At 42.8% G+C, this 24,856-nt stretch overlaps 1 protein-coding gene across 3 annotated transcripts in view; it reads left to right on the top strand.

Annotated features, from left to right (window-relative positions):
* stk3 (serine/threonine kinase 3 (STE20 homolog, yeast)) overlaps positions 1–24,856 on the top strand; it is a 423,830-nt gene that overhangs the window by 92,180 nt on the left and 306,794 nt on the right. For 2 of the 3 annotated variants that reach the window (XM_072569765.1, XM_072569763.1), the window contains exon 3: positions 9,677–9,805. The exons of the other annotated variant lie outside the window; for it this stretch is intronic. In XM_072569765.1, coding sequence (XP_072425866.1) covers positions 9,677–9,805 — 129 coding nt within the window. The remainder of the gene's footprint in view (positions 1–9,676; positions 9,806–24,856) is intronic. 3 annotated transcript variants of the gene reach the window in all.

Below are 24,856 nucleotides of genomic sequence, written 5' to 3'. Positions count from 1 at the left end.
CACGAGCCGCACTCCACCAATTTTTGTTTCGTCTGCAAACTTACTAATCAAAGCACCTATATTTTCATCCAAATCATTTTATATAAGTTACAAACAGTAGAGCTCCCAGCTTTGATACTTGTGGGCACCACTGGTCACAGACCCCTAGTCAGAAAAACATCCTTCCACAACTACTCTTTCTCTTCTATGACCAACCAAGTTTTGTATCCCACTTACCAACTCACTGTGGATCTCGTGTGAGGGAACTTGTCAAATGCTCTAGTGAAGTCCATATAGATAGTCTCATCAATCATCTTCATCACTTCCTTAAAAACAATTCAATCAAATTTCTGAGACAAAACTTCCCCTTCAAAGAGGCATGCTGACTATCTCTAAAAAGTCCATTCTTTTCCAAATGCGGTTAAGTCCCGTTCCTAAGAACTCTGATAGTAATTTCCCTATTACTAATGTAAAGGTCACCGGCCCATAATTTCCTGGATCGTTCCTGTTGCCCCTCTTAAACAAAGGAACAACACTGGTTCTTTGCTAGTCTTTTGTGATTATTTGCCTGTGTATTGATTGCTTTTAGAAATTCTCCTGGAATCAACTGACAAATTCTGCCATATCCAGGCCCTGGCACAAAAGGAGTCCCAGTCAATATTGGAAAAGCTAAAATCATCCACTACACAACTCTGTTGTCTTTCCACAATCTGCTGAAATATCTGTTTCTCAATCTTCAATTTGTGTTGGAGACCTGTAGTTTAACCCCATCATGATGAAATTCCTTTCTCATTGTTGAGTTCTTCCTGTATGGCCTAGCTGGATGAGCCTCCAAGATGTCCTTCTCTCTGAGTGCAACTGTGACATTTTCCTTAATCAGTCATGCAACTCTCACCCCCCCCCCCTTCTCTATCACACCTGAAACATTTTAATGCTGGAATGTTGTGCTGCTAGTCTGGCCCTTCTCTCAATCAAGTTTCTTTAATGGTTACAATGTTGTAATTCCCCGCACTAATCCATTCTGTAACCTTATTGCCCTATTTGTTATACTTTTTGCATAAATATACTTCAGACTACATACATTCAACTATATTATCTTCCTTTTTCTGGTCTCACTAGTACAAGGCACAGGAAGTAATCCCCTGATTACAACCCGGAAGTCCAGTTTTTCAATTTCCTACCTGTCCTGTCATGTGCATTAACCTTGCCCTGCCCATTCTTCCTATTAGACTTATTTTATGTTTAGATTAGATTCGATTACTTACAGTGTGGAAACAGGCCCTTCGGCCCAACAAGTCCACACCAACCCTCCGAAGAGCAACCCACCCAGACCCATTCCCCTACATTTGCTCCTTAACCTAACGCTACGGGCAGTTTAGCATGGCCAATTCACATAACCTGCACATTTTTGAACAGTGGGAGGAAACCGGAGAACCCGGAGGAAGCCCATGCAGACATGGGGAGAATGTGCAAACTCCACACAGACCGTTGCCTGAGGCGGGAATTGAACCTGGGTCTCTGGCGCTGTGAGGCAGCAGTGCTAACCACTGAGCCACCGTGCTGCCCTTTACTTCTCCTCAAACACTCCATATGTTGACCTATTGCTTTGGTTCCCACCCGACTGCTACACTTGTTTAAACTCTCCTGAGTGGCACTTGGAAATCTCCTGCAAGGTCGCCCTCAAATTTAGGTGCAACCTGTCCTTCATGTGCAGGTCCTCTTGGCTCTGGAAGAGATCCCAGTGATCCAGATATGTGAAGCCATCGCTCTTGCGGTATATTATCTTCCTTTCTCTGGTCTCACTAGTATAAGGCACAGGAACTAATCTCGTGATTACAACCCGGAGGTCCAGTTTTTCAACTTCCTACCTAACTCCCTAAATTCCCTTTGAAGGATCTCATCTCCCTTCCTGCATATGTCGTTACTGCCAATTTGAATCAAAACTCTGGCTGCTCACCCACTTCTTTTAGGATGTCCGATGCTTGCTAAGAGACATCTTTGACCTTGGCACTAAGGAGGCAACACATCCTGGATTCTTGATTGTGGTCACAGAAACACCTATCTGTGCCTCTGGGTATACAGTCCTCTATTACTAATGCTCGCCTACACTTTAACTCTCCCTCCTGCACAACAGAGCCAATCATGCTGTCACTGATTTTGGCTTCTGCTGTTGCTTTCTTCTGACAGGTAATTCCTCTTCCCAACAAATTAAAAATAGTATAGTTCTTTGAGGGAGGAATAGCTATCGGGAATTCTTACACTGCCTGCCTGCCCCTCCTGGGGGCCATTATCTGACTGAACTTCTGTTGTGGTTCTGTTCGCCGAGCTGGGAATTTGTCTTGCAAACGTTTCGTCCCCTGTCTAGGTGACATCCTCAGTGCTTTGGAGCCTCCTGTAAAGCACTTCTGTGCTGTTTCCTCCGGCATTTATAGTGGCCTGTCTCTGCCGCTTCCAGTTGTCAGTTCCAGCTGTCCACTGCAGTGACCGGTATATTTGGTCCAGGTCGATGTGTTTGTTGATAGAGTCTGTGGATGAGTGCCATGCCTCTAGGAATTCCCTGGCTGTTCACTGTTTGGCTTGCCCTATAATGGTAGTGTTGTCCCAGTTGAATTCATGTTGCTTGTCATCTGTATGTGTGGCTACTAAGGATAGCTGGTCGTGTCGTTTCGTGGCTAGTTGGTATTCATGGTTACGGATCGTTAGCTGTCTTCCTGTTTGTTCTATGTAGTGTTTTGTGCAGTCCTTGCATGGGATTTTGTACCCTACATTGGTTTTGCTCATGTTGGGTATCGGGTCCTTCGTTCTGGTGAGTTGTTGTCTGAGAGTGGCTGTTGGTTTGTGTGCTGTTATGAGTCCTAGTGGTCGCAGTAGTCTGGCTGTCAGTTCAGAAATGCTCCTGATGTATGGTAGTGTGGCTAGTCCTGGACATGCCGCAGCCCAAAGGACCATTTGACTTCTCCCTAATCTCCCACATTTCACAGGAGGAGTACACTAGTCCACAAACTGCTATTATTACCCCACTGGATTAAATGAGAAGCAAAGACCTTAGTTTGCCTTATCATAATGCTGTTCATCCTCCTCAGCGAAGCCCAGCGCTCTCTGAAACCCACAGTTTGACCTTAACAGCAGCAATTTGAACTCACAGCCCATTTCCAAAAAGCTGCTTCCAGAAAACATTAGTTTGGGTGCTATGTTTGATAACAGAAGCAGGTGTCCTGATCTCATCTCAGCCTCACCTCCATTTTCCTGCCTGCTCTCCTTCACCCTTCAATTCATTACTAATTAAAAATTGTTGAGTCTACTCCTTAAATTTACTCAATGGCCCAGCATCCACCACACTCTGAGGTAATAAATTCCACAGATTCATGAAGAGGATACATGGAGGAATGGAGGTGGCATGAGTAATTTGAGAAGCATTAAGAGTGAATTTTAGCAGACCTTTTAAACCATGTTGGGTGCTTGGCTGTTGTGTTGGAGAATAGATGCAGACTTGCTAACTATCCTGCCTCCATACTCTTGCCTTTTCACTCCACCTTAAAATGCACTGCAAATGACCCCTTTGGGAAAATACAGAAATCTTGGGCAGAATTACACACGTCTGAGTAAGCATTTCAGAATACACAAAACTGTGCAGGTCCATTATCTTGCAATCTAATTTCTATTTCTGGGTAATCCAAGATGGAGGACAGAAAAAAATTCTGGTTGTAACAGGCTGCTCCTTTTTTGAGGTATTTTAGGTTTTGGGGGTGATTTCCTTGAATTCCAGGAGAAGCAACTACTATTGTATATGCCGTTGGATTGTTTTGGAACTTTGGAGAAAAAACGTCAAAACAATGGAACTTTTAACAGGGAGAAGGACAGACAATAGGCAGCACATGGTCAGTGCAGGAGAGAGGGAGAGAGAAAGAAACCCACGCTGCTAACTGACACAGCAGTGAACCTGCGCAGTTACTGCCTTTGCTGTTTGAATTCCTTTACCGCTAGATATCGGAATACATCTAGGAAAACTTAAGAAACAGCACAATTCATAACTGATCTTGGAGGAATGTGCCTGGGAGAGGTCACAGCACAGAAATAGATAAGTGAATAGTTTTAAGTAATAGCCTTGCTGTAAATCTACAATAGTGAGTAAAGTGGGTTCTTCCTTGATTATATGACCCAGGGAGATGGTGAGGAAAGAGATCAATCTGAGACTGGTACAGTTGATAAAAGAAGCAAGTCAAACAGTCAGGGCAGGCAGAGACAAAGCAGAGAACAATGTAGGACTAATTAATTAAACTGCATTTATTTCAAGACAAGAGGCCGAACAGGGAAGGCAGATGAACTCAGGGCATGGTTAGGAACATGGGACTGGGATATCATAGCAATTACAGAAATGTGGCTGAGGGACGGACAGGACTGGCAGCTTAATGTTACAGGATACAAATGCTTTGGGAAGGATAGAAAGAGGGGCAAGAGAGGAGGAGAGTGGTGTTTTTAATAAGGGATAACATTACTGATATAATTAAGGAGGATATTCTTGGGACTGCATCCAGTGAAGTTATTTGGGTGGAACTAAGAAAAAAGAAAGGGATGATCACTTTATTGGGGTTGTACTATAGACTCGCAAATAGTCAGAGGGAAATTGAGAAACAGATTTATAAGGAGATTTCAGTTATCTGTGAGAATAATAGGATTTTAACTTTCCAAATATAGGCTGGGACTGCCATAGTGTTAAGGGTTTGGATGGAGAAGAATTTGTTAAGTGTATATAAGAAAATTTTCTGATTTAGTATGTGGACGTACCTGCTAGAGAAGGTGCAAAACCTGACTTACTCTTGGGAAATAAGGCAGGGCGGGTGACTGAAGTGTCAGTGAGGGAGCACTTTCAGGCCAACGACCATAATTCTATTAGTTATAAAATAGTGATGGAAAAGGATAGACCAGATCTAAAAGTTGAAGTGCTAAATTGGAGAAAGGCTAATTTTGACGGTATTAGGCAAGAACTTCCAAAAGCTGATGGGGGCAGATGTTCACATGTAAAGGGACAGCTGGACAATGGGAAGCCTTCAGAAATGAGATAACGTGAGTCCAGAGACAGTATATTCCAGTCAGGGTGAAAGGAAAGGCTGGTAGGTGCAGGGAATGGTGCATGACTGGAGAAATTGAGGGTTTGGTTAAGAAAAAGAAGGAAGCATATGTCCGGTGTAGACAGGATAGATCAAGTGAATCTTAAGAAGAGTATAAACACAGTAGGAGTACACTTAAGAGGGAAATTAGGTGGGCAAAAAGGGGACATGAGATAGCTTCGGTAAATAGAATTAAGGAGAATCGAAAGGGTTTTTACAAATACATTAAAGACAAAAGGGTAACGAGGGAGAGAATAGGGCCCTTCCAAGATCAGCAAGGCAGCCTTTGTGTGGAGCCGCAGGAGTTAAGGAGATATTAAATGAGTATTTTGCGTCAGTATTTACCATGGAGAAAGAAATGGAAGATATAAAAAGTAGGGAAATAGATGGTGACATCTTGAAAAATGTACATATTACAGAGGAGGAATTCTGGATGTCTTGAAATGCATAAAGGTGTAATAATCCCTTGGACCAACCAGGTTTACCTGAGAACTCTGTGGGAAGCTCGGGAAGTGATTGTTGGGCCCCTTGCTGACATATTTATATCATGGATAGTCACAGGTGAGATGTTGGCAGACTGGAGGTTGGCTAATGTGATATCACTATTTAAGAAAGGTGGTAAGGACAAGTCAGGGAACTATAGACCTTTGAGCCTCATGTCGGTGGTGGGCAAGTGGTTTGACGGAATCCTGAGGGACAGAATGTACATGTAATTGGAAAGGCAAGGACTGATTAAGGATAGTCAACATGGCTTTGTGCATGGGAAATCATGTCTCACTAACTTGATTGAGTATTTAGAAGAAATAAAAAAGATTCAAAGTTTGGGAGAAGATTTGTAGCTCGGGTGCTCGTTGTTGTGGTTCTGTTTGCCAAGCTGGGAATTTGTGTTGCAGACGTTTCGTCCCCTGTCTAGGTGACATCCTCAGTGCTTGGGATCCTCCTGTGAAGCGTTTCTGTGATGTTTCCTCCGGCATTTATAGTGATTTGTACCTGCCGCTTCCTGCCAAAAACGGATAACCCCGCAATTTCATCAACCAATGCCTAAGGGAAAGACAACGAAATGAGGACATGCCACAACCCAACCCAAAGGACTAGCCACACTACCATACATCAGGAGCATTTCTGAACTGACAGCCAGACTATTGCGACCACTAGGACTCATAACAGCACACAAACCAACAGCCACTCTCAGACAACAACTCACCAGAACGAAGGACCCGATACCCAGCATGAGCAAAACCAATGTAGGGTACAAAATCCCATGCAAGGACTGCACAAAACAATACATAGGACAAACAGGAAGACAGCTAACGATGCGCATCCGTGAACACCAACGAGCCACGAAACGACATGACCAGCTATCCTGAGTAGCCACACACTCAGATGACAAGCAACATGAGTTCAACTGGGACAAAACTACTATTATAGGACAAGCCAAACAGAGAACAGCCAGGGAATTCCTAGAGGCATGGCACTCATCCACAGATTCAATCAATAAGCACATCGACCTGGACCCAATATACCGGCTACTGCAGCGGACAGCTGGAACTGACAACAGAAGCGGCAGGTACAAACCACTATAAATGCCGGGGGAAACATCACAGAAGCGCTTCACAGGAGACTCCCAAGCACTGAGGATGTCACCTAGACAGGGGACGAAACGTCTGAAACACAAATTCCCAGCTCGGCGAACAGAACCACTACAAATAACAAAGAAGATTGATGACGGCAGAGCGGTGGATGTTATGTACATGGACTTCAGTAAGGTGTGCGACAGGGTTCCCCATGGGAGACTGGTTAGCAAGGTTAGATCTCACAGAGTACAGGGAGAACTCACCATTTGGATACAGAACCGGCTTGAAGGTAGAAGACAGGGTGGTGGTGGAGGTTGTTTTTCAGACTTGGAGGCCTGTGACCAGTGGAGTGCCACAAGGATTGGTGCTGTGTCCACTACTTTTCATCATTTATGCAAATGATTTCGATGTGAACATAGGAGGTATGGTTAATGAGTTTGCAGATTGGAAGTGTAGTGGACAGCGAAGAGGGTTATCTCAGATTACAACGGGATCTTGATCAGGTGGGCCAGTGGGCTGAGGAGTGGCAGATGGAATTTAATTTAGATAAATGCGAGGTGCTGCATTTTGTGAAAGCAAATCTTAGCAGGACTTATACTATACACTTAAAGGTAAGGTCCTAGGGAGTGTTGCTGAACAAAGAGACCTTGGAGTGCAGGTTCATAGCTCCTTGAAAGTAGAGTTGAATGTAGATAGGATAGTGAAGAAGGTGTTTGGTATGCTTTCCTTTATTGGTCAGAGTATTGATTACAGGATTTGGGAGGTCATGTGGCTGTATAGGACATTGGTTAGGCCACTGTTGGAATATTGCATGCAATTCTGCTCTCCTTCCTATCAGAAAGATGTTGTGAAACTTGAAAGGGTTCAGAAAAGATTTGTAAGGATGTTGCCAGTATTGGAGGAATTGAGCAGAGGTTGAATAGGCTAGGGCTGTTTTCCCTGGAGCGTCGAAGGCTGAGGGGTGACCTTGTAGAGGTTTATAAAATCATGAAGGGCATGGATAGAGTAAATAGACAAAGTCTTTTCCCTGGGGTAGGGTCATCCAGAATTAGAGGACATTGGTTTAGGATGAGAGGAGAAAGGTATAAAAGAGACCTAAGGGGCAACTGTTTCTCAGAGGGTGGTGCGTGTATGGAATGGGCTGCTAGGGGAAGTGGTGCAGGCTGGTACAATTGCAACATTTAAAAGGAATTTGGATGGGTATATGAATAGGAAGGGTTCAGAAGGACATGGGTCGGGTGTTGGCAGGTGGGACTAGGTTTGGTTGGGATATCTGGCTCAGCATGGATGCGTTGGACTGAAGGGTCTGTTTCCATGCTGTACATCTTTATGACTCTGTGACTCTTAAAAATAACAATCTTGGTCATTTCTTAAAGCTGAGCATATTATATCCCTTTTAGTTTACCGTCCAGAAATAAATGTGTTTGCAACTTCTTGACAAACTGAATTCAAACGAATGGAGATCATATTAAATTCATGTAGAAGATGGACTCCAATATGCTAACAGTACAAGCTTTTTCTCACCCAACATGAAGTATATACAGTAGCGCCTCGACATACGAACGACCCCGTTCGTGAACAAATCGGTTTACTAACAGGATTGTATGTAAAATCTTGCTTCAACATCCCTATGAAATTCAAGGTACGAATGCAAAAAGCCCATGTGCGACCACGTGGTTTCCTTGTTCTGCTTTGCTACGTGCTTGTTGAATGCAAAAGCTCTCGGGCCCTGCGTGATCTCATTCAGTTCGTCTTTGGCGCGTGCGCTGTGAACAGCGTTCGTTGCTATGTCCGAGCATTCTTACGCTATCCGAACAATAGGAAAAATTGATTCGGTTCGCGAACTGGGTCCTAGAACGGATTAAGTTCGTAAGTATTGGAGAAAGTACAGAAAAGATCTAAAAGGATGTTACCAGAATTAGGAGGATGCATCTATCAGGAATGGTTCAGCAGTGATTTTTTTTCTCTATAGAGAAGATCTGAAGGGGACCTTTAAAATTACAAAACGCTTGCTTAGCTGGATTAGACAAAATTATCTCCATGTCTAAAACAATGTAAATATATGATAGCCACCATTAATACAAATAAACAAATTAGGAGGAATGTCTTGGCAAAAGAGTAAATGTGTAAACAAAATATGATTCATATATATTGATATTTAGTATTTCAGACTTTAATATCCTTAGCAATATTTTATTATGATATGAGGTCAGCTTCAACATATTTGCACGAATCTTCACCATCTTCGGATATCCCTACCCCTTCACCACTTCTCTTAAACCGTCTATGAACTATCAGGTTGATGTTGAATTTCCAGGCTTGGATTAGCAATGGTTTTCTTCGGCTAAACCTTTAAAGATAATAGATTTAGTCTTCATTGTGGCATAATTACAAGTAAATGCTTGTTGAGCCAAATGTTGAAGAATTAGGATTGGTCAGAGGAGAAATTTGTAATGAAGGCTTTAAAAGAGGTAGGGGAGTAGAAGAGATTGAGGGACTTGAGGAAGGAAAACTGTACTCTTGCTACTGATTATTTTCTTTGTGTCCCTCTTGATGTCACTTTGCTCCTTTCAGACATTTCACTTGTTTTAGCTTATGTGACTTAATATGATCTTCTATGGCTGAGTTTCATACAATGTAATAGGCTCCAGTAAACTACCTTGGGATATTTTATTACTTTAAAGGTGCTGTACAGATTTAAGTTGCTGTGCATTGTTAATATAGCAGGTCAGCACAAATAACACCATTTTATAATATTTTAGATAAACATCATGTAATATATTCTTAATAAATGTGACTTCAAGTAAATTAGGTAGGGTGTTTTATCTTGATCTTCTATAATTTTGATGAACAAGAAATTGTTCATGATACAAAAGGGCCAGAGAAAATAGGCTGAAATGGAATTTCCTTCATGTGTTAAAATTAGGAGATGCACTTAGTACAGCATTTAAAAAAAATTCCTTTAAAGTAGTAATTTGTTTGGTATTTATTTAAATACATCTTTTCTTTTTTCAGATCTTATGGCAGTGTTTTTAAAGCAATCCATAAAGAATCTGGCCAAGTTGTTGCAATAAAGCAAGTGCCAGTGGAGTCCGACCTGCAGGAAATTATTAAGGAAATTTCAATAATGCAACAATGTGATAGGTATGAGCAGTGGAATGTAGTAATTTTAGTTAACGGTATAGTGCATTTTGCAGATGTTTACCTTCAAATGTTATAATTTAGTGAGCATGTAAAACCTGAATGTTTCGATAAGCGCTAACTGCTGACATACTATTTTCAGATAAAATTCACTGAATAAAAGTAGAACAACTGAAATATGGGTTTAGAACATCTGGCTTCAATCTCTTGCTGTCCTTTCTCAAGTGCTTCTCTTTAAAAGATGCCTTTGAGGCTAGTATTCTGAACAATCTTTGTATTTGCGTACTTTAGGATTCCAGTTAAAAGCTGTTGATTAGTAACTGGTAATAAACATCTGACTCTTTGGGTATCAAAAAATGTGTTAATCCTGTAGCTACTGGTCTGAGACTAGTAAGTGCAGAATCTGTTATAGACAGGTTGTGCTTTGTTCACTTGACCTGACACTTAATTGAATTCATAAGACTCTTCACATGCCTGCTTATAAGCTCAAAGCCCCATGCATTATTAGATCATAAATGGCTTGGGAATCTCAAAGCATTGAAGGAAATTTTGATGTAAGATTTTGAAATGCTCAAATGGCTTGATTTGATGTTAGAATTGGTTTTGTGTGCTTTCATATTTAGATATTTGCTCGAGGGATGGTGAAAGGGGCATGGTTTGGCTCCTTCAAATTTTGACTGGCAGCAGAGGTTGAGAGTACATTAGGAGTTGTTAGGAAGCCACTTTACATAAAATATTGCTGAAGGTGCTTACATTTTGAAGAAGTCCAGAAAATGGATTTATTTTAAGTTTTGGGAAATGACTGGAATGGTTTCTTTAAAAGAGGTAATTGAAAAATCACTGTAAACATTGGAGATTTGTTTTTAACAAAGCTTTCTATCAATGACATGACTGGTAGTAGCTGTTTCGATGTGAATCCCTACTGGAGCTGAACAATGACTTTAAGAGGCGCTTATTTTATCTGGTCCAGTTGGAGGTAAACCTGATAAGAGCAAGCTGACTTGAAGGAAAGCTTGCTAAGAACAAACTGCCTTGCTGATTACTGTCTTTTTCTGAAAAGAAAACTTCTCTTGTTGAGCTCAGGATGAAGCCAGTTTGTATTTTTCAAAGAATAATGGAAGAAACATCTTGAGTGTATTTCCTGAGCAAGCTGTATCTGCAAAGTTTCAGAGACAATTGTGTATAATTAGTGACTTGCCTATATGAGCCAGAAGATTCTATGCTTTATCAAGAATAACCCATTGGCCAAAGAGATTTTTTTTTTCAGAAGCTTGCACAGCAATTGCCCTCTTTTCCTGATGCGTGTGCATGTACATTGGGGATATTTCGAGAAATAAGCATTTATACTTTTTCTTATGTGTATGTTAACCGATTATTGCATCTTTGTTGAATAAGCTTAAAAATGTGTTGCTGGAAAAGTGCATCGAAGGAACAGGAGAATTGACGTTTCGGGCATAAGCCATTCTTCAGGAATGAGGATGGTGTGCCAAGCAGGCTAAGATAAAAGGTAGGGAGGAGGGACTTGGGGGAGGGGCGCTGGGAATACAATAGGTAGAAGGAGGTTAAGGTGAGGGTGATAGGCCAGAGAGGGGGTGGGGGCGGCAAGGTCGGGAAGAAGATTGCAGGACAAGAAGGCAGTGCTGAGTCTGAAGGTTGGGACTGAGAAAAGGTGGAGGGGAGGGGAAATGAGAAAGCTGGAGAAATCTGTATTCATCCCTTGTGGTTGGAGGGTTCCTAGGCGGAAGATGAGGCGCTCTTCCTCCAGGTGTCGTGTTGTCATGGTCTGGCGATGGAGGAGTCCAAGGACCTGCATGTCCTTGGCAGAGTGGGAGGGGGAGTTAAAGTGTTCAGCCACGGGGCGGTTGGGTTGGTTGGTCTGGGTGTCCCAGAGGTGTTCTCTGAAACGTTCCGCAAGTAGGTGGCCTGTCTCCCCAATGTATAGGAGGCCACATCGGGTGCAGCGGATGCAGTAAATGATGTGTGTGGAGGTGCAGGTGAATTTGTGGTGGATATGGAAGGATCCCTTGGGGAAGTGAGGGGGGAGGTGTGGGTGCAAGTTTTGCATTTCTTGCAGTTGCAGGGGAAGGTGCTGGGAGTGGAGGTTGGGTTGGTGGGGGGTGTGGACCTGACGAGGCAGTCGCGGAGGGAGTGGTCTTTTCAGAACACTGATAGGGAAGGGGAGGGGAGGGAAATATATCCCTGGTGGTGGGGTCCGTTTGGAGGTGGCGGAAATGACGAAGGATGATACGATGTACATGGAGGTTGGTGGGGTGGTGGGTGAGGACCAGTGGGTATCTGTCCTGGTGATGGGGCTCCAGGGCAGAGGAGCGGGAAATGGAGGAGATGCGGTGGAGAGCATCGTCGATCACGTCTGGGGGGAAATTGCGGTCTTTGAAGAAGGAGGCCATCTGGGTTGTTCGGTACTGGAACTGGTCCTCCTGGGAGCAGATGCAGCAGAGACGAAGGAATTGGGAATATGGGATGGCGTTTTTACAGGGGGCAGGGTGGGAGGAGGTGTAGTCTAGGTAGCTGTGGGAGTCGGTCGGTTTATAGTAAATGTCTGTGTTGATTAGGTCGCTTGAGATAGAACTGGAGAGGTCTAGAAGGGGAGGGAGGAGTTTGAGACGGTCCAGGTGAATTTGAGGTCGGGGTGGAAGGTGTTGGTAAAGTGGATGAACTGTTCAACCTCTTTGTGGGAGGTTCAATCCGCCCTGGAGCCCCGCCACCAGGACAGATACCCACCGGTCCTCACCCACCACCCCACCAACCTCCATATACATCGTATCATCCTTCGTCATTTCCGCCACCTCCAATTGGACCCCACCACCAGGGATATATTTCCCTCCCCTCCCCTCCCCTATCAGCGCTCTGAAAAGGCCACTCCCTCCGCGACTGCCTCGTCAGGTCTGCACCCCCCACCAACCCAACCTCCACTCCCGGCACCTTCCCCTGCAACCGCAAGAAATGCAAAACTTGCGCCCACATCTCCCCCCTCACTTCCCTCCAAGGCTCCAAGGGATCCTTCCATATCCACCACAAATTCACCTGCACCTCCACACACATCATTTGCTGCATCCGCTGCACCCGATGTGGCCTCCTCTATATTGAGGAGACAGGCCGCCTACTTGCAGAATGTTTCAGAGAACATCTCTGGGACACCCGGACCAACCAACCCAACCACCCAGTGGCTCAACACTTCATCTCCCCCCTCCCACTCCACCAAGGACATGCAGGTCCTTGGACTCCTCCATTGCCAGACCATGACAACACGACGGCTGGAGGAAGAGCACCTCATCTTCTGCCTAGGAACCCTCCAACCAAAAGGGATGAATTCAGATTTCTCCAGCTTTCTCATTTCCTCTCCCCCCACCTTTTCTCAGTCCCAACCTTCAGACTCAGCACTGCCTTCTTGACCTGCAATCTTCTTCCCGACCTCTCCACCCCTGCCCCCACTCCCATTCCGGCCTATCACCCTCACCTTAACCTCCTTCCACCTATTGTATTCCCAGCGCCCCTCCCCCAAGTCCCTCCTCCCTACCTTTTATCTTAGCCTGCTTGGCACACCGTCCTCATTCCTGAAGAAGGGCTTATGCCCGAAACGTCGATTCTCCTGTTCCTTTGATGCTGCCTGACCTGCTGCGCTTTTCCAGCAACACATTTTCAGCTCTGATCTCCACCATCTGCAGTCCTCACTTTCTCTTAAGAATGTAACCCACCAAAATAACATTAAAAACAGACTGTAAGAACTTCTACAGGCACATAAAGGTAAGCATTTGGATAAGGTGTACAATAGATCCACTAAAGGCTGAATCAGGAGAATTTATAACAGGGAATGCAGAAGTGGCAGAGAAACTAAATTATTACTTTGTGTATATTTCCACTGAGTAACATGCAAGAAATCTTACAGAATTGGAGATCTAAGTTACTAGGAAGCATTAGGAATTAAAAGGAGCTGGTATTAGTGGGATGGCTGTATTGGAGAAATTGATGGGATGAAATTGGATGAATCCTCAGGACCTGATGATATTCTTCAGCCCAAAGCACTGAAGGAGGTGCCAACAAAGATAATCAACTCATTAATTTAAAAATCACACAACACCAGGTTATAGTCCAAAGATTTATTTGGAAGTACTGACTTTCGGAGTGCTGCTCTTTCATCAAGTAGTTGTGGAGAATAAGATTGTAAAACACAGAATTTATAGCAAATGTTTACAGTGTGATGTAACTGAAATTATATATTGAAAAAGACCTGGATTGTTTGTTAAGTCTCTCATCTTTTTAGAATGACCATGTTGGTTTCAGTTCTTTCATATGTAAATTGCAAAACTTTTCTTGAACGGTTACATTCTCAAGTGAACTTTAACAATTGGTGTCATGTTGGCCCAGATAATGCATTGAAAGTGTGAGCTGCTCTGTGTGAGACTGTCTGTGCCGCAATGGTCAGACTGATTCTAATCTAAAAACAGATTGACAGAATCTTACATGCATTCATGCAGTTTTTGAGCAAAGTGAAATATAATTCTGCAAGTACAAATTCACCCCACAAACTTGTGTGTGTGTGTGTGTGTGTGTGTGTGTGTGTGTCTTTTGAGTGAGTGTGTGTATATGTGCGAGTGTAAAGGGGTATAAGTCTGTGAGAGGGTCTGTGTAGGAGTGTGTGTATGAGCGTAAGAGAGAGGTTCTGCATGAGTGTATATTTGTGTGTGTGTGTAGTGCAGTGCACTGCACATTGCTCTATATATACACACACACACACACACTCCAGCACACGTACTGCATGAATCCATGTAAGATTCTGTAAATCTGTTTTTTAGATTAGAATCAGTCTGACCATTGCAGCACAGACAGCCTCACACAGGGCAGCTCGCACCTTCAATGCATTATCTCAGCTGACATGATACCAATTGTTAAAGTTCACTTGCGAATGTAACTTTAAAAAAAGCTTGGCAATTTACATATGAAAGAACTAAAACCACCCTGGTCATTCGAAAAGATGAGAGACTTTACAAACAATCCAGTTCTTTTTCAATATATAATTTCAGTTACATCACACTGTAAACTTTTGTTATAAATTCTGTGTCTTACAATTGTGTACTCCACAACCACCTGATGAAGGAGCAGCTCTCCAAAAGCTATGCTTCCAAATAAACCTGTTGGACTATAACCTGGTGTTGTGTGATTTTTAACGTTCTACACCCCAGTCCAATACCAGCATCTCCAAATCACAACTAATTAATGATTGCCTTCCAAAAAAACTATAGATTTTGTAATAATCTTGTGGATTGGAAGTGAGCAAATGTCACTGTACTATTTAAGAAAGGACTGAGAGCCACTGACCTGCTAGAATCTAATGTAAAAAATATCATAAATGGAAATTTGAATAACCATGATCTGATTAGGCATAGTCAGCATGGATTTATGAATGAGAAATTCTGTTTGACAAGCTTGGAGCTTTTTTTGAGGATGTAATGAACAAAATAGAAAAACTGAATAGATAAACAAAGCTAAGGACGTGGTTGCTGGGCCTCTTGCTGAGATATTAGTATCATTGATAGTCACAGGTGGTTGACTAATGTGGTACCACTATTTAAGAAAGGTGGTAAGGAAAAGCCAGGGAACTATAGACTGGTGAGCCTGACATCGGTGGTGGGCATGTTGTTGAAGGAGATCCTGAGGGACAGGATTTACATGTATTTGGAAAAGCAGAGACTGATTAGGGATAGTCAGCATGGCTTTGTGCATGAGAAATAATCTCTTGCAAACTTGACTGAGTTTTTAGAAGAAGTAACAAAGAGGATTGATGAGGGCAGAGCGGTGGACATGATCTCCAGAGGAACCTCGATTGTCCGAAGCTCATGAGCGGGAAGTATTTCATTCAGTTAATCGAATGCCATATATCATAGTTAGCCAAGCTTTGGGACCTTGCGATCATGTTGGGATAATCCAAAATTCAGTTAATTGAATGCCGGATAATCGAGGTTCCTCTGTGTATGGAGTTTAGTAAAATGTTCAATAAGGTTCCTCATGAAACACTGGTTAGTAAGGTTACATCTCATGGAATACAGGGAGATGTAGCCATTTGGATACAGAATTGGTTCAAAGGTAGAAACAGAGGATGGTGGTGGAGAGTTGCTTCTCAGACTGGAGGCCTGTGACCAGTGGAGTGCCACAAGGAAAAGTGCTGGGTACCCTCCTTTTCACCATTTATATAAATGATTTGGATATGAACATCAGAGGTATGGCTAGTAAGTTTGCAGATGACACCAAAATTGGAGGTGTAGTGGACAGCAAAGAGGGTTATCTCAGATTACAACAGGATCATGGTCAGATGGGCCAATGGGCTGAGGAGTGGCAGATGGAGTTTAATTTAGATAAATGCAAGGCATTTTGGAAAAGCAAATCAGAGCAGGACTTACACACTTAATGGTTAGAGGTAAATGGCCTCCTTCTTTAGAGACCGCAATTTCCCTTCCCACAGTGGTTAAAGATGCCCTCCAACGCATCTTGTCCACAACCTGCACCTCCGCCCTCAGACCCCACCCCTCCAACCGTAACAAGGACAGAACGCTCCTGGTGCTCACCTTCCACCCTACCAACCTTTGCATACACCAAATCATCCGCCGGCATTTCAGCCACCTCCAAAAAGACCCCACCACCAGGGATATATTTCCCTCCCCACCCCTTTCCGCCTTCCGCAAAGACCATTCCCTCAGTGACTACCTGGTTAGCTCCACGCCCCCCTACAACCACCCTCCCATCCTGGCACCTTCCCCTGCCACCGCAGGAACTGTAAAACCTGCGCCCACACCTCCTCCCTCACCTCTATCCAGGGCCCTAAAGGAGCCTTCCACATCCATCAAAGTTTTACCTGCACATCCACTAATATCATTTATTGTATCTGTTGCTCCCGATGTGGTCTCCTCTACATTGGGGAGACTGGGCGCCTCCTAGCAGAGCGCTTTAGGGAACAGCTCCGGGACACCCGCACCAATCAGCCACACCGCCCCGTGGCCCAACATTTCAACTCCCCCTCCCACTCTGGCGAGGACATGGAGGTCCTGGGCCTCCTTCACTGGTGCTCCCTCACCACCAGACGCCTGGAGGAAGAACGCCTCATCTTCAGCCTTGGAACACTTCAACCCCAGGTCATCAATGTGGACTTCAACAGTTTCCTCATTGTCCCGGTCCCCCACCTCCTCCTAGTTCCAAACTTCCAGCTCAGCACTGTCCCCATGACTTGTCCGGACTTGTCCTACCTGCCTATCTCCTTTTCCGCCTATCTCCTTTTCCACCTATCCACTCCACCCCCTCCTCCCTGACCTATCACCTTCATCCCCTCCCCCACTCACCTATTGTACTCGATGCTACTTTCTCCCCACCCTGACCCCCCCTCTAGCTTATCTCTCCACGCTTCAGGCCCTCTGCCTTTATTCCTGATGAAGGGCTTTTGACCGAAACGTCGATTTCGCTGCTCCTTGGATGCTGCTTGAACTGCTGTACTCTTCCAGCACCACTAATCCGGAACTTAATGGTTAGATCCTAATGAGTGTTGCTGAACAAAGGGACCTTGGAGTGCAGGGTCATAGTCCCTTAAGAGTAGAGTCACAGATAGATAAGATAGTGAAGAAGGTGTTTTGTATGCTTTCCTTTATTGATCAGAACATTGAGTACAGGAGTTGGGAGGTCATAATGTCGCTGCACAGGACATTGGTCTGGTCACTTCTGGAATGTTGCATGCAGTTTTGGTCTCCTTCTTATTGGAAGGATGTTGTGAAACTTGAAAGGATTCAGAAAAGATTTACAAGGATGTTGCCAGGGTTCGAGGATTTGAGCTACAGGGAGAGGTTGAATAGCCTGGGGCTGTTTTCCCTGGAGCGTCTGAGGGGTGACCATATAGAGGTTTATAAAACCATGAGGAGCTTGGATAGGATAAATAGACAAGGTCTTTTCCCTGGTGTGGGGGTGTCCAGAACTCTAGGGCATAGGTTTAGGTTGCGAGGGGAAAGATATTAAAGAGAACTAAAGGGCAACTTTTTCACACACAGGGTGGTGTGTGTATGGAATGTGCTGCCAGATAAAATGGTGGAGGCTGGTACAATTACAGCATTTAAAAGGCATCTGGAGGGGTATATGAATAGGAAAGGTTTAGACAGATATGGGTCGGGTGCTGGGAAATGGTACTCGATTAGGTTAGGATATCTGGTTGGCATGGATGAGCTGGACTGAAGAATCTGTTTCTGTGCTGTGTATCTCTATGATTGTAAGCAGCTGAGCCATGTTGCACTAAGATGGGTGAAAAGTATATAGTGACAGAAAAAGAATGTTTAAAAACAAAAAGAAGGTATGAAACTAGCATTAGAGCAATTTACCTGAATGCTCACACCATTCGAAACAAGGCAAATGAGTTGATAGCACAAATCATCGTGAATGGGTATGATTTAGTGACCGTTGAAGAGATATGGTTGCAGGGTGGTCATGACTGGCAGTTAAATATCCAGGGGTATCTGATTATTTGGAAGGGAAGGGAGGTGTTGTAGGTCTGATACTAAGGCTGGCATCACGGGTGGTAGTGAGAGATGATATAGGTTTTTTGGAGAAAAATGTTGAATCAATTTGGTGGAAATTAGAAATCATAAGAAGGAAATGTCACTGATATGCATAGTCTATAGGCCAGCATAGAATAACATCATGGTGGGGCGGACAGTGAACAAAGCAATAACTGCTGCATGTACAAATAGTATAGCAATTATCATAGGTGATTTTAATCTACATATTGATTGGTCAAACCAAGTCAGTCAAGACAATCTTGAGGAGTTCATAGAATGTACCTGTGATAGTTTTCTTGAACAGTATGAAGTTAAAAATCACGCAACACCAGGTTATAGTCCAACAGATTTAATTGGAAGGACTAGCTTTCGGAGCGCTGCTCCTTCATCAGGTGGTTGTGGAGCACACAATTGCAAGACACAGAATTTATAGCAAAAGTTTACAGTATGGTGTAACTGAAATTATACATTGAAAAATATCTTGATTGTTTGTTAAATCTCTCATCTGTTAGAATGACCATGATAGTTTCACTTCTTTCATATGTAAATCACAAAACCTTTTTAAAAAGTTACATTCTCAGGTTAACTTTAACAATTGGCGTCAGCCCAGATAAGATGTTGAAGGTGTTAGCCCCCTTTGTTCTGTTGTCTGTACCATAATTCTGGATTAGTGGTGCTAGAAGAGCACAGCAATTCAGGCAGCATCCGAGGAGCAGTAAAATCAACGTTTTGGGCAAAAGCCCTTCATCAGGAATACATGTGCCATAATGTTTAGATTGATTTTAATCTAAAAAAAATGAGTTAACAGAGTCTTACATGGATTCGTGCAATTTTTGAGCAAAGTACAATGTAACTCTGCAAGTACAAATTCACCCCACAAACGTGTATATATATGTGTGTGTGTGTGTGTGTGTGTGTATAGTGCATTGGTGGTCACCTGTAGTGTGACATGAACCCAAGGTCCCGATTTGAGGCCCTCCCTATGAGCCCTCAACCCGGACCTTGGGTTCATGTCACAGTAAAGGTGATCACCATTGCACTAAACACACACACAGACACTCCTGCACACAGGTGTGCGCACACACACACAGGCAGTCCTATACACACACAGACACGCACACAGGCCCTTACACACACATGCCCACACTCTCACATACACCCTCTCACAGACTTAGACCAATTTACACTCACACACATGTATACACTCTCTCACAGACACTCACAAACCCCAACCAGACACACACGCACACACCCTCTCACAGACTTAGATCCCTTTACACACACACACACACATATATACACCTTCTCTCACAGACACTCACAACTCCCACCCCAGACACACACGTGCGTGCGCACACACGCACTCCTACAGACACACACACTCCCACACTCTCACATGCACCCTCTCACAGACTTAGACCCCTTTACACTCACATACACACACATACAATCTGTCTCCCAGACACTCACAACCCCCCACCCCAGACAGACAGACAGACACACGCACACTCCAACAGACACACACACGGCCGTACTTTCACATGCATCCTTTCACAGACTTAGACCTCGTTATACTCACACAAGCACATATACACTCTCTCTCACAGACACTCACAAAGCCCCACCCCAGACAGACAGACACAAACACACACACACTCCTACAGATACACACACTCCCATACTCTCACATGCACCCTCTCACAGACTTAGACCCATTTACACTCACACACACGCACACACATACACTCTCAATCACAGACGCTCACAATCCCCCCCACCCCAGACACACGTACACACACACACAAAAACCCACATGCACACATACACATATACATTTGTGGGGTGAATTTGTACTTGCAGAGTTACATTATACTTTGCTCAAAAACTGCATGAATCCATGTAAGACTCTGTTAACTCATTTTTAGATTAGAATCAGTCTAAACTTTATGGCACAGACAACAGAACAAAGGGGGCTAACACCTTCAACATCTTATCTGGGCTGACACCCATTGTTACAGTTAATCTGCGAATGTAACTTTTTTATAAAAATGTTTTGTGATTTACATATGAAAGAAGTGAAGCTATCATGGTCATCTTAACAGATGAGAGACTTAACAAACAATCAAGGTATTTTCAATGTATAATTTCAGTTACATCACACTGTAAACCTTTGCTATAAATACTGTGTCTTACAATTGTGTACTCCACAACCACCTGATGAAGGAGCAGCTCTCCAAAAGCTAGTCCTTCCAATTAAACCTGTTGGACTATAACCTGGTGTTGTGTGATTTTTAACTTTGTACACCCCAGTCCAACACCGGCATCTCCAAATCTTGAACAGCATGTAATGGAACCCAAGATCCAGCAAGCTATCCTCAACCTGTTCCTGTGTAATGAGGCAGGTATAATTAATGATCTCATAATTAAGGATCCTCTCGGAAGGAACAATTACGGTGTAGTTGAATTTACAATACTGAAGAGTGAGGCGATAATATCCAATACCAAGTGTCTTATGCTTAACAAATGAGACTACAATGGGATGAGGGAGGAGTTGGCTAAGGGAGACTGGGAGCAAAGACTATATTTTGGTTCAGTGGAGGACTTCCAAAATGATTTTTCATAATGTTCAGCAAAAGTGCATACCAGTGAAAAGGAAGGACTGTCGGAAAAGATAGGATCAGCCATGGATTGCTAAAGAAATAAAGGAGGTTATCAAATTGAAAGCTAATGAATGCAACGTGGCAAAGGTTAGTGTGAAACTAAATACTTTGGGAAATCTTTGAAGGTCAACAGAAAGCCATGAATAGCTAGAAAGAAAGGTAAAATAGATTATGAGAATAAACTAGCTTAGAATATGAAAACAAATAGCAAATGTTTCCATTAATATATGAAGTGAAAAAGAGTGACTAAAGTAAACATTAGTCCTTTAGAGGAGAGAAGGGAGATATAATAAATAGTGATGAGGAAATGGCCGTGATATTGAACAGTTATTATTGTGTTGGTCTTCGTAGTGGAATACACAAATAACATACCAATAATTGATGATAAGAAGGCTGTGGCACGCAAGGACCCGGAAATGATCATTATTAGTAATGAGTTGGGCAAGGTAATGGGGTTAAAGGCAAACAAGTCTCCTGTCCCTGGTGGAATGCATCCCAAGATATTAAGAGAGATGGCAGGGAAAATACTAAATGCACTCCTGGATAATTTGCTAAGATTCGTTGGACTCTGTGGCAGTTCTGGCAGATTGGAAAGCAGCAAATGCAATGCCAGTGTTTAAAAAAGATGGACGAAAGGTAATAATGGGAGCGTTAGCTTAACTTCTGTAATGGGGAAAATTCTTGAATCTATACTCAGTTAAGAAAAACAAGACATCTGGATAGAAATTGTCCCATTGGGCAGATGCAGCATGTGGGTGGCACAGTGGTTAGCATTGTTGCCTCGCAGCGCCAGAGACTGGGTTCAATTCCTGCCTCAGGCGACTCTCTGTGTGGAGTTTGCACATTCTCCCCGTGTCTGCGTGGCTTTCCTCCCACAATCCAAAAATGTGCAGGTTAGGTGAATTGGCCATGCTAAATTGTCCGTAGTGTTAGGTGAAGGGGTAAATGTAGGGGAATGGACTTGTTTGGCCGAAGGGCTTGTTTCCATGCTGTAAGTAATCTAATCTCATGAAAGGCAGCTCAAATTTAATTACTGGAATCCTTTGAGGATATTACGGACACAGTGGACAACAAGGAATTGCTGGACGTGGTGTATCTGGATTTCCAGAAGGCTTTTGACAAGGTGCCGCACAAAAGGCTGCTGCATAAGATAGAGCTGCAGGAAATTACGGATAATATATTGGCATGTACAGAGGATTGGGTAACTAACAGAAAGCAAATAGTGGGGATAAATAGGTGTTTTTCTGGTTGGCGATCAGTGGTTAGTGGTGGGCCTTAGGGATCAGTGTTGGGACCGCAATTGTTTACAATTTGCATAGATGATTTGGAGTTGGAGGCGAAGTATAGCGTTTCAAAGTTTGCAGATGACACTAAGATGAATGGTAGAGTGAAGTGTGCAGAGGAATATAGATAGGTTAAGTGAGTTGACAAGGGTCTGGCAGATGGAGTATCAGTAAATATGAGATCATCCATTTTGGTCGCAATATCAGCAAAATGGACTATTATTTAAAGAGTGAAAATTTTCAGCATGCTGCTGTGCAAAGGGGTCTGGGCTTCCTTGTGCATGAATCACAAAAAGCTGGTTTGCAGGTGTAGCAGGTAATTAAGAAGGCAAATGAAATACTGTCCTTCATTGCTAGAGGGGTGGAACTTAAAAACAGTGAGGTTTTGCTGCAGCTGTAAGGGGTGCTGGTGAGGCCACACCTGGAATACTATGTACAGTTTTGGTCTTCTTACTTGAGAAATGATGTACTAGCACTGGAGGGGGTGCAGAGAAGGTCCACTAGCTTGATTCCGGAGTTGAGAGGGTTGGCTTATGAGGAGAGACTGAGTAGACTGGGATTAAACTCATTGGAATTTAGAAGAATAAGGGGGTTCTTATAGAAACATATAAAATCACGAAGGGAATAGATAGATAGAGAGCCTGTTTCCACTGGTGGGTGAAACTCGAACTAGGGGGCACAGCTTCAAAATAAGGAGCATATTTGGACTGAATCATGAAGGAACTTCTTCACCCAAAGGATTGTGAATCAGTGGAATTCCATGCTCAGTGAAACAGTAGATGTTGTCTTATTGAATGTTTTTAAGGCAAAGATCGATCTTTAGACACTAAAAGAATTAAGGGTTATGGTGAGTGGATGGATAAATGGAGCTGAGTCCTCAAAATGACCAGCCATGATCTTATTGAATGGCAGAGCAGGCATAAGGGGCAGATGGTCAACTCCTGCTCCTATTTCTTATGTTCTTGTCCTCAGTTTAATAGAACATATTTAATCTTATAATCTGATGATCTCATGTCTTTGAAAAGGGAAAATATCATGTTGTCCGGCATTAATATTCTCCTCAATAATTGTAAATTAAATGTTAAGAAGTGCCATATCATAGGCTGCTTTGTCCCACCTACAAGAGTCCATAGTCTCTCAAATTAATTTCTTCATTGTTCAATCTATTTAAAATGTAGCTATAAATAAGGGCTTTCTGAACTTGTATTATACTTAATGGCAAATGTTTCTAAAGATCAATGTGTAAAGATGCATGTTTTATTTCAGTAGGAAAGCAAAGCTAGTTGTAAATGCTGCATTACTCATATTTTCTTTCTCTATTGGTTTGTTTAACATTAGCTCAGTGATTTCTAACATATGTGATTGAGGGTTTGACAAGTTGAACATTTAAGTCCATGTATTTTGTTTTTTCAATCATTTTGTCTCATTCTGAAATGTAATATTTCACACAATCAAATTCTTAGGTAGTGATATTATTCAGCCATCTGTCTGTCAGGATTATCCAAAGACATACAATTTAAACCACCTGAAGGTATTTTCTTAAAATTTTGATTAAATAATGGATGCAGGTGCATCCGCCTATACTGGAAGTCAGCCAGTAGTCCCACTGGGATACCATGGTAAAGGATCTTTGGGACTGACCCCATTGAAATGCTTTTCTGCAAAGTGTGGTTTGTCCTTTTTAAAAAAAAACATATGCGTCCCATTTATTTAAAAATATGTAACCTGGTTTAGTTCTGCCCATTGAAATGGATGTCCTTTGGGTCTGGAATTTATTTTTTGAAAAGCTAGTCCTAATTCCTCTGTGGTTACAGACTGGTAGCTTGCTTTGCTAGCCCAATGTTAGCACTAACATTAAATCTACATTTTGTGTATTTGTGGCACTCACAATTATACTTACACAATAGATGGGTTCATTTATGTCAAGTTGCATATGGTGATTGTCTTGCAATGTGTTTTTGAACTTCGGTAAGTTAACCTGAATACATGCCCATCCTGCAATAATGCATTCAAAATAAATTAGGTTTAAAATCAATTTTAAGATGCATGAGAAGCTATATGTTTATCAATTATATGTTAATAACTGAATGATTGATTGTAATAAATTAGACTTTGTTCTATACAAAGTAAATTTTAAGGTTACTTCTTCTAATTGTACCACACCTGAACTATTAGACAGTCAGAAACTTTTTCCCCGGGTACAACAGAATGTTACAAGGGGACATAAATTTAAGGTGAAGGGTGGAAGGTATAGGGGAGATGTCAGGGGTGGGTTCTTTACCCAGAGAGTGGTGGGGGCATGGAATGCGCTGCCCGTGGGAGTGGTAGAGTCAGAATCATTGGCGACCTTTAAGCAGCATTTGGATAGGTACATGGATGGGTGCTTAATCTAGGATAGAAGTTCGGCACAACATCGTGGGCCGAAGGGCCTGTTCTGTGCTGTATTGTTCTATGTTCTATGTTCTGTGTTCTATTCTGGTGGCATTAAACAGTATAGGATTGTTGTCATTGTATAGGCAGAAGTGAGGACTGCAGGTGCTAGAAATCAGAGTTTAGATTAGAGAG

This window comes from Chiloscyllium punctatum, chromosome 5 (assembly GCF_047496795.1).
Source record: "Chiloscyllium punctatum isolate Juve2018m chromosome 5, sChiPun1.3, whole genome shotgun sequence".
NCBI lineage: Eukaryota > Metazoa > Chordata > Chondrichthyes > Orectolobiformes > Hemiscylliidae > Chiloscyllium > Chiloscyllium punctatum.
This window is presented reverse-complemented; position numbering and strand designations above follow the sequence as displayed.